Source organism: Pocillopora damicornis, chromosome 14, assembly GCF_964200805.1.
Source record: "Pocillopora damicornis chromosome 14, jaPocDami1.2, whole genome shotgun sequence".
Classification (NCBI taxonomy): domain Eukaryota; kingdom Metazoa; phylum Cnidaria; class Anthozoa; order Scleractinia; family Pocilloporidae; genus Pocillopora; species Pocillopora damicornis.
This window is the reverse complement of record NC_142683.1, coordinates 16,663,511-16,674,043: the sequence shown is the minus strand read 5'-3', so window position 1 is coordinate 16,674,043 and position 10,533 is coordinate 16,663,511. Positions and strand designations below refer to the sequence as shown.

Here is a 10,533-nt window from a genome sequence, read left to right as displayed (position 1 = left end):
GCTAATTTTCAAGCATAATTAAAGTTCTATAAGTAAAGACAATGTGCAGTTATACGCCATACTTGTATAATTGGAAGAATTTATTTCGTGAGCTTTCCTTCATTCTTCAAACCACTAATTTTCTAATATTTATGCGGTATTTTCATAATTTATTCATTACAATTTCGTGCAAATGTAAAACGTAGACTAAAGCTGGCTCGATCTGTCCTCATGGGGCATCCGGTGAAAACATGTGAATCATTATATTGGTGCGGAAGAATTATATTTCTATAATTATTCCGACATCCCTCAACGTACGAATTCAGGCGAATTTATTCATTCTAGAAGTTGTGGAGTCGGAAACTGATGTATGTCTTCATTAAACTTTTCTTGTGGCTCACATCAAATTAATTTATGTTCGCCTCAGTCTCCTTTTCATATTTTCTTTATCAATGGATATATACCACTGTCAAAGGATTCTTCACAAAACAGTTTAATCTAATCCGAAGAGCTAATGATAGCTCTAGAACTCGAAAAGACTTTACAAGTTATTTAATTAAGGCAAACACAAGGTAACTGTTAGATAATCCTTACGTAGTACATGTAATGTTATTCATATGTTATGCATGTTATGTTTCACTATCGTCAATTTGCTGAAAGGTGAATAAACGCATTGAAATCAAAATTGATTTTCTTTAAGCTCAGCTCACTGGACTACAAGTCTGCTGTCAGATGATTAACGTGGACGCTATTTTAGTTCCTTAACTTCATCATTTTTCAATATCTGCGTCAGCAACTGAAATTAGATTCATGAAACAGGAACGCGTTCTGTGACAAAAATCTTGGCAATAACTGGTGTCAGCCGCAAAGGTACAACGGACAACTACTGGTCATTCTGATTTTTCGGTCATTGCTAACGTAGTACTAGTGGTCATAAGCATCATCCTAAGCAGACCCTTTTCATGGATAATAAAAATATTCTCTCTAACCAAGCACCTTTGCAGTGATAACATGGATGATAGAGCAGTAAAACAGAGAGTGTATAGATTGGTGGGAGTGACGGCCTCTTATCCCATTTGGCGCAATTTTCGATTGAGTATCGAAAGTAATCCGAGATTTGCTTCATCACGCTCTAGGATTAGTCCAGAAAACTCTCGCTCCCCTCAGAACTGATCAGATGCAACGCTAAACCCAATTGCGACTCGTACCCTCGCGTGTTTCCACGACTTTTGCAGTTTTACTTGGTTTTACTTTGAGTTCGCATCGGTTCTTTGAGATGATTTCCTCTCCTCTGATTGGCCGATGTATTAACTTTGGCTTTGGTTTAAAGAAACTCAATCGAAATGCACTATTAGGAATTCTATTACTTTCTCGCCATGCGAACGACAGAGAAAATGGCTCTAACGAATTGTAAATAGCCTGTTCCACATCTCTCGGGTTAAAAAAGCAAATGGCATAATATTCGTGTTTTCGTGTCTCAAGCGAAATTGCTAGTTACTTCTTAGATGTTTCTCTTAACATATAAACGGGTGTAAATCCTAATATACCAATTTCATTTCAATTTAATTACTGAGACTTATTATATTTTTATTTGCTTGCTCTTTTTGTTACGTGCGCGTTCAAACACAATTAATTCATGAAAAGATAGAGGGGCCGCAGCCAGGGTAAAACATCTTATGAAATTTAAAAAACGATCTCTGGCTAAAACTTTTAGAAATACGAGCTTTCGGCTGTTTGCGCTACAGCCTTCAACGGGTAAAATGATAAAAAGGTAAAAAATACTAGGTGTGAAGTACAAAGTAAAAATTAAAAATGCTGACAACTAAGAATGTTTGTTAAAAAGAATGTTGTATTGTCCGGGCAAAGGACAGGAATTGTTGTCCGCATTGGGAGTTAACTTGGAATGCCACGCTTCTAGTATTTTTCTTGTTCTGAAACCGCCTTTGTCAATAATAGATGCATTATCAAAGTCTATTGCGTGACTATTGGCCCAGACGTGATTGGCAATTCTTGAGCCTTTTGCCGCGGTTTTCACATTTCTGAGGTGTTCTTTCTTTCTTGTGTTGAAGGCCCTGCCAGTCTCACCAATATAACACCATGAACAGTCACCACAAGGAATTTTATAAACAACATTTGTTTGCGATTCCAACGATGGTCGAAATTTTGGGGCCGGGAACTGTTGTTGAAGGGTGATGAGTGGTTTGTTCACCACTGTGATGTCGTGTTTTTTGAGGACAAGAGTCAGAGGTTCTGTTACGCCTTTAATGTATGGAAGAGAGGCGAACGACTTGCGTGATTCGGACGCCTCGACCATCTTGAAAAATGTTCCAATGTTGGCCTGGATGTTTTTAATGAAATTCGATGGATAACCATTAGATTCAAGTGCTGAATAAACTCGGTTAAGTTCTCGTTCTTTTCCTTCGGAGGAGTTGGGTAGCTTTAGGGCTCTGTGTAGAAGAGTTGCTGCTGTACTAGCCTTGTGTTTATTATCATGGTGAGAATTGTAATCTAGATATCTGTCAGTGTGCGTAGGCTTTCTGTAAACATCGACAGCGATGGTACCATTTCTACGGGTGATCAAAGTGTCAAGAAATGAGATCTTATTGTCACTTTCAGTTTCGATGGTGAAAGAGATGTTGGCGTCAATTGAATTTAATGTGTCATGGAAAGCTGGCACATTGTCTTTTTTGATGATGCAGAAGCTGTCATCGACATAACGTTTCCAGATTTTAGGAGGGACGGATGAACTGTTAATCGCACTTTCCTCGATTTCTTCCATACAGAGATTGGCCACTACAGGGCTAACTGGACTGCCCATGGCGCATCCGTGTATTTGTTTATAGATTCTGTCATTGAACATAAAATAGTTGTTGGACATGGTAAATTGGAGGAGTGATATTATGTCATTGATGTCCAAATTTGTTCTGGATGGAAGAGAGGCGTCCTGTTCCAGTTTGATCTTGATGTAATCACATGCTTTGTCAACAGGGATCGCGGTGAACAATGATACAACATCGAAGGAAACCAAGACTTCGTTCTTGTCGATCTTGATGTCAGATATTTCTTTGGAAAACTGCAAGGAATTGGCAACAGAGTATCCGTTACGATTTTGAAGTGGAGATAGAATATCCGTTAGAAACTTGGACGTGTTCTAGAGAGCTGAGCCAATGTTGTAGAGAGCTGATTCAATTCGCGTTCAATCCGGCGGAAAGGTGATGTGGAAACTAGCTCATAGGTGGATCTGTCATTGAGCAAAGTCTCCATTTTGTTGCCGTAGTCTGATCTGTCCATGACGACAAAGCAGTTTCCCTTATCAGCTTTCATTATGACTCTAGATTGATCCTTCTTAAGATCGTTTAAAGCTTTTCTTTCTTCCTTAGAAATATTCTTGTGCGCCGGCAGTCTTGCTCTATGTAGGATGGCAGCAGAACTAGTTCTAACAGCATCTTTAGAAATATCAGGAAGATGACGAATAGCCGCTTCGATTTCAGACACAATGTTCTTGTGTGGAATGCTTGTGGGCGTCGGAGCGAATTTTGGACCTTTCTCTAGGAGAGATCGTTCTTCTGGTAAGAGTGGTTTGGTGGAAAGGTTCACAACCCAGTTGTTCTTGTCTTCCTTGTGGTGACTGTTCATGGTGTTATATTGGTGAGACTGGCAGGGCCTTCAACACAAGAAAGAAAGAACACCTCAGAAATGTGAAAACCGCGGCAAAAGGCTCAAGAATTGCCAATCACGTCTGGGCCAATAGTCACGCAATAGACTTTGATAATGCATCTATTATTGACAAAGGCGGTTTCAGAACAAGAAAAATACTAGAAGCGTGGCATTCCAAGTTAACTCCCAATGCGGACAACAATTCCTGTCCTTTGCCCGGACAATACAACATTCTTTTTAACAAACATTCTTAGTTGTCAGCATTTTTAATTTTTACTTTGTACTTCACACCTAGTATTTTTTACCTTTTTATCATTTTACCCGTTGAAGGCTGTAGCGCAAACAGCCGAAAGCTCGTATTTCTAAAAGTTTTAGCCAGAGATCGTTTTTTAAATTTCATAAGACAACTAATTCAGTGTTTAAACCAATAAAAGGTGAGTTTGATTCAAAGGTTTTGTGCATCCTCAATGTACATATTTATTGTGCAAAATCGTTGCAGTGAACGGCTTTCAACTTGAAGAGCGTTTAACTCCAAGTGGCACCACGAGTGTTCGTGTCAATCAGGAGAATCTCGGGCGTGAGTCATCGATTCCCACGCACGAAAATTGGAATGGTTTTAATCTTATCTAAAATTTCTTTGCTAATGGAGAGTCTACATTTCCATCAGTCTGTTCTAAACGGCGAAAGATTAGTCTTCAAACGCAACGAAATAATTTCCGCTTGAGTGCAACACCAAATCAACACGCCGCTAGTCGTATGCTAGTGAATATTTTATAATAGTGGTGTCTACGTTAGTGCGTGACAGTCTGTCACTCCATTAAGCAAGAAACAATAAAGTTCCGCAAAGAAACTTGTGAAAAACAAAAGTAAATGCGAGTTGAAAAGAGTTTCGTAAAATAAATACCTGCTTTAGAATGTCTGTTTTTAAGAAGTGCGTGACTCTATATCGGCATATAGCGAGACCACGTGAGAATTTGGAGGAATGGAGATGCTTCGTGACAAAAGTCACGCATTGAGACCCTAATGCTGCTTTTTTCTGTTTTTAACCCCATTTGTCGAGAACATATATGTTAAATATAATTCAGGCTAAGTTGAGTTGATGGCTACTGCTACCTGTTGTAGTCATCTTTGTATATGATAGCGTTAAGACAGAAATTTAGTAGCAAACACTTCTTCACATCTTTAGTGGCCATGGAGAGGATTTCAACTGAAGTTCCAATTGTGGACGTTGAAACAGCTGACAAAGAAATTAGTCAGGATGTTAATGAAGACTACTTACGAGGTTCACTTTAAACCTCAGTTTCTTTACTACAAGAACATGCACGGTGTATTCCGGCTGTATGTAGATCGTAGCAGAGGCACAGTTGCATGTATGACCACCCCATGGGGTGTGCTTCCTAGTTATAGGTCACGATCACGACCGAACTGATTATTGACTATAACATTTTGAACAGAGTTAATTACAATAATGGGGTCGCACATTTTCGAAATTTTGGGGGTAAGACAAGTCCGAGAAAGTAGGGATTAAATGACGGAAAGTTCGCAGTGAGAAGGTCGTTACCAGCGCGTATTACCAAAAGTGACTAAGATGGGGTCGATAATTAGCCATACAATAGACTATAATGGGGTAGGGGTTCTGAAAGGCCAACGGCAGATGCCCCACAAAAATTGACTCAAGCAACCTCTCAATTTATCTTATATTTTTTCTTCTACAGGTGGTTTTACCATCATGACAGCCTGCCCCGAAATAGATCAGCCACAGATACGGAAATCAGCCAAAATAATACTAATCTGGCCAAGACAACGAAATTCCTTTATCCAGTGGTCTTCAGTTTGTTGTTGCTATGGCAACTAGTTAGGGCACTTCCGAACATGATTCGTGATGTTGCTTGCATTAGGGTCCAATCCACCGCATATCAGTGCAATAAAATGCCGCTTTCCCTTTTTCAGAACAGCTAACAATAGTGTAGCTGGCTTCGCATGTTTATTTTCACCGCTGGCTCAGTTGTTGCTTTTCGGAATGTTCCACAGTTCCCCGGTTACAAGGCAATTCTATATCAGCTCATGTTTGTTCCTTCATTCGTAACTCTGGTTCTTCTTTTCACCCTCGCCTTGTGTCGATACATCAACCTATTCATTTCTATCAAGTCTTCTTCATTTTGGGTCATATTTTTTTTTCTCGATAGTAAGTTGTATTCTTAAAAGTTTAGCTGTAGGATTTCTAAATTACATCTATGGGCGGCCGTCACCGCAAAAAATACAAAAATATAATTGGTAGGTAATCAGTAACAGATATGGTCTAATTGTCTTTTTGAGAACACTTGATCATATCTTAGGAGATTTATTTAAAATACAAATGGACAAGAGGCCTTTGGTGAAATAAAATATTCCAACAAAAAATGTTCATACAATTCAGGAGCTGTGTAGCCAACCTTGTTGAACTGATTCAATAAAAACACGAGTGGCCAAGTGTTAACTGAAATGGTTCAGTGTCGAAATGACAAACGGTTCAGCTAACTGTACTTTCGTTTAGTGACTTGACACAAACGGTTCAGAGAAGTGTGAAATGGCTTAAGTTATCGGCAAATGGTTAATCGTAAGCTGCAATGGTATAGTATCGAATCAATCTACTCACCGTAAAGTGAAATGGTTTCGCGTGACCCCAAATGGTTTAGCGTGACGACAAATGGTTTACTACAAACCGAAATGGTTTAGTGTTACAGCAGTTGGTTTACGCAATAACCGCCAAAAAAACAAAAGGGAAATAGACAAGTCAAGCTTGAAATGAAACAGTCTATGTGGGGTTTGACGTCACAACCTTACGTCATTCAGATCGAATTTGGCGCGAAATTCGCCAGAACGAGGTATTCGCCACGCCGTCCACTCGACACAGGAAAAAATTATTTCTGTAGCCTCGTCCACTGGACTCAGAGAGTCCCACTCCGGTAATAACCTTTTTCACATTTGTCTATTTTAGCTTTTTAGCGAATAAATTTATACCCTCATCATCTGGCCACAATATCAGTGAGTAAATGATATTTCGGATGAAACTGTTTTTATCGAGCTGCTGAACGTTCAGTAGCTTAATAATCAGTTACTGAAAATGAAAGTTAGCTTAAACTTATATTTCACAATGATATATTTTCCTATCGTTTCAAAGCATTTTTTTTTAAGTCCAATTTTTATAGTTTGTTAAAACTAAGTTAAGCCGCAACTATTAGAGACTTAATCTTGAGGTTGTAAAATTTCTAATAGTAGCGGCTTAACCATGTTGGGAGTTTAAATCGCTATTAGCTAGTTCTTAATTGTTCTTTTGTTCTTTTCAGTTTCTTTAACTGAAAACTGCTGTACTTTAAATGGAGAATTGTTACCTTGGTCATGGTAAGAATTCCCCATTTTTCTACCTCAATATAAAATAAGAATCTGAAACAAAAGGAATAACAAAAATACACTCTGATAAAATGCATCATTTTACACGACAGCAAATTTACTGTCTAGACAGTAAGAACCATAGCTAGGAAACGTGATAAAGCGATTCATTGTTTTAAGACGACGAAACTACAACTAAAGGGCGCCTAAAAACTATATAGTTTTTATAGTTTTGAGGCACACTTTAGATTCTTATGCTATTCAATTTCAAGCTTGACTTGTCCATTTCCCTTTAATATTTTTGGCGGTTACGTCGTAAACCAACTGCTGTAACACTAAACCATTCCGGTTGTACGAAACCATTTGTCGTCACGCTAAACCATTTTGGGTCACGCTAAACCATTTGGGGTCACGCTAAACCATTTCACTTTACAGAGAGGAGATTGATGCGATGCTAAACCATTGCGGCTTACGATTAACCATTTGCCGATGACTTAATTAAGCCATTTCACGCTTCTCTGAACCGTTTGTGTCAAGTTACTGAACCAAAGTACAGTTAGCTGTACCGTTTGTCATTTCGACACTGAACCATTTCAGTAAATACTTGGCCACTGATGTTTTTATTGAATCAGTTCAACTAGGGTGGCTACACAGCTCCTGAATTGTATAAAACATTTTTTGTTTGAATATTTCATTTCCCCAAAAGCGACTTGTCCATTTGTATTTTAAATAAATCTCTTAGAATAAGATAAATCGTTCTCCAAAAGATAATTAGACCCCATCGGTTATTACAAACCAATTCTATTTTTGTATTTTTGGCGGTGACAGCCGCCCTTAAGTGGGCTCCTGTTTCAATTTGAGTTGTAGAATTTCCGGCTTCTAGCTTGCACAGACTTATGGGCCAAGGAACTCCCTGTTTCATTTTCACAACGTGCTGTTGCGATTCTCCGTTCCATGACTTAGCTTTCGTGTCTTTCTTAGTACTTTCTCAGTCTTAGTGACTTTCTTTGAAACTTTTTCATGTCGGATTGAGGAAGCAAGGTCGGAAAACAGTCAAACGTGCCTTCTATTTCCGCGACAGAGGTAAGAACGCATGGTTGTATCAGATTTTTTTTTAATTGAAGGTAGATACTTTTGTTTCGAATTCTTTTAGTTAAAATTCCTCCTTCAAATGTTTCTCATCTGTCCGAACTTTCTCTAATTTCCGACAATGAAAGACGTTCCTGCAGTTAGGTGACGAGGGTTGCTAACTTTTACTTTATTCTAGCGTGTATTAATTGTATTGCCGCTTCGTGTTACTTATAAAGTTATTAATCTGAGCTTGTTTGAACAAGTTACAGCTATCGAATTCACAAAAATTCGCAGGCAATACCTTGGACAAAATAAGTAACTCGGGAGAGTTAAAGGAATATGCAAATGATATCGATTTGATTCAGTGCAAGCGCTGTTGATCGAAACACTTTCAGTTTCGTTTGCGTGTCATGTGGAGCATGCACACAATCGTGTTTGGCGCTAGCTTTCGTGTCGGGCTCATGTTTGTATTAACTTAATTTGCTCCCGTATATATGATGCATTTGATCAAAAAGCGATAAACATTTTCAGCGTATTTCATGTGCTTATGTTTATCATTTTATAATTTGAAAGTAATTCTTTCTTTTCGATAGACTGCTTAGATTGTCCTTCCAAACTGTAATGTTATACTGATTTTCTTGTTAAATATTAAGACTAGTTGGTTTTTCTTCAAAAGTCAGCTAGTGATTTACTGCAAGCGTCCTTTCAATTAACTGCATTCGAGTTTTATGAATCCATGTCATCAACTGGTAATGATTGATTGGTATCCGAGTAAAGTTTTACCTTTTGTCATCTGCTAATTAATATATGATCAATCAATAATCACATCAACTGAATGTTTCAGATCAATTTTTTTTAATCAAAACTGGTTTAGTTCTGCATGAGGCTGCATGCATCCAAGTGTGTGTTTGGTGATAATTTATGTTAATACATGGCAAGGTAGTCATGGGTAAATGTAAAGTTCTGATTGGTTCTTACTTGGTCAGGATTTTTCCACAAAGACCATCATCGCACCTTACAGACAATCATAAAACATGTAAATTCAAAGTAAACTAGTTTAGTCCAAGTGACACTAGTGCATTACAATTACCTTGCTTTCTTAAGGGGTACTAGGGGATATTGGCACAATGTCATTCCTATAGTGGTACAACCTTGGGCCAATATTCCTCTGTAAAGCCCTGGCAATTGGTTGGTTTTACACTTACAGGCTATTTTGAATTCCAGCACAATTGACTTCCTTGTTACTCTAAGTTTATTGAAAGTTTTTGTACTTGAAGACAGCCAGCAAGGATTGTTGTTATTTAAAAAACAACCAGTCTTGATTACTAGGAGAATGAAAGTTAGCATCAAAACAATGTAAATATAGAATAATTGCAAAAACAATTAGTTAAATAAACATATACTGGTAAGCATACATCAGCATGCATAAATGTATATATTTCACTGTTTTTCCAGCAATAAGTGTAACAGTTGAACCAACAATCACCTTTACGAATATGGGTGTCAGCTCAGCTGTCAGAAATTGAATTAAAGAAATATATCTTTTATAAGTTTTGACCAGTAATCCCTATTTAAAAATCAGATAAGAGAATTTTTCGTTGGTGTTATAATTAATTTGTTCCTTATGACAAAGGATTCATCATAAACTCTCCCCTCTTGCGGAGACATGGTGTTCTTATGATTAGTGAGGTGGACTCAGGGTCGGAAGGTCTGCATTTGTAACCTGGCCTGTGCTGGACTCAGGATAAAGAGGTCTGGGTTCCAGTCAATGTGTTGTGTTCTTGTGCAAAACACTTTACTCTTACAGTGTCTGTCTCCACCCAGGAGTATAAATGGGTAGCAAAAATTAGTTAGGGAAACCTGATAAAATGCTAGGGGGGTGAAAGGGGGGGGGATAACAGTGGATCCTGTCCAGGGTTGGGTAGTAATACTCCCAGTTGTTTCATGTGAGGAAGCCAGGATTAATTAAAGCTCAGGTCCTGGGTGGGTCACTGTTAAAATCCAGATGTGACCTAACTACCAACCACTTCTTAGTTTAAATGATTTAAATTATTGCTGTTACAAATTATATGAACTTGAAACACACAGATGTTGATTTTTGCCAAGTTTATTTCAGTCAATTGGGAATGTCTCAAGTAAATCTTGAACTTTATTGTTATGAGAAGTGAATTACTGTTTATTTAAATATTAATGCTTGTTTTCTTCAGTATATATATCTTTTGTTCTTTTACTGCTTTAAATATGCTATTAATATTAATTACTTGTGATTTTGTGTCTATGTATCCCTCCTATTCTCAGAAGGGAAAAAATATTTAGTTTACAATTGGGTAATATGTTGAGATAATTTTTTACCATTTGCAATCTTTTTTTCAGGCCAGGATGACTTAAAACAGCAACTTTTTGAAAGAAGCATTCCCTTACAGTTGCTATGGCTAAAGAAAGAAGTCCAATTAAGGT

The 10,533-nt window shown here is 37.8% G+C and overlaps 1 protein-coding gene and 1 long non-coding RNA gene across 4 annotated transcripts in view; one reads left to right on the top strand and one right to left on the bottom strand.

Annotated features, from left to right (window-relative positions):
* The window catches only part of LOC149034742 (uncharacterized), a 367,942-nt gene that overhangs the window by 112,387 nt on the left and 245,022 nt on the right, over positions 1-10,533 (top strand). The window lies entirely within an intron of this gene.
* On the bottom strand, positions 1,632-2,812 carry LOC149034758 (uncharacterized). Its single transcript, XM_089194399.1, has one exon. It carries the CDS (start codon positions 2,795-2,797, stop codon positions 1,802-1,804), a length of 996 nt encoding a protein of 331 aa, XP_089050525.1. The 5' UTR covers positions 2,798-2,812; the 3' UTR covers positions 1,632-1,801.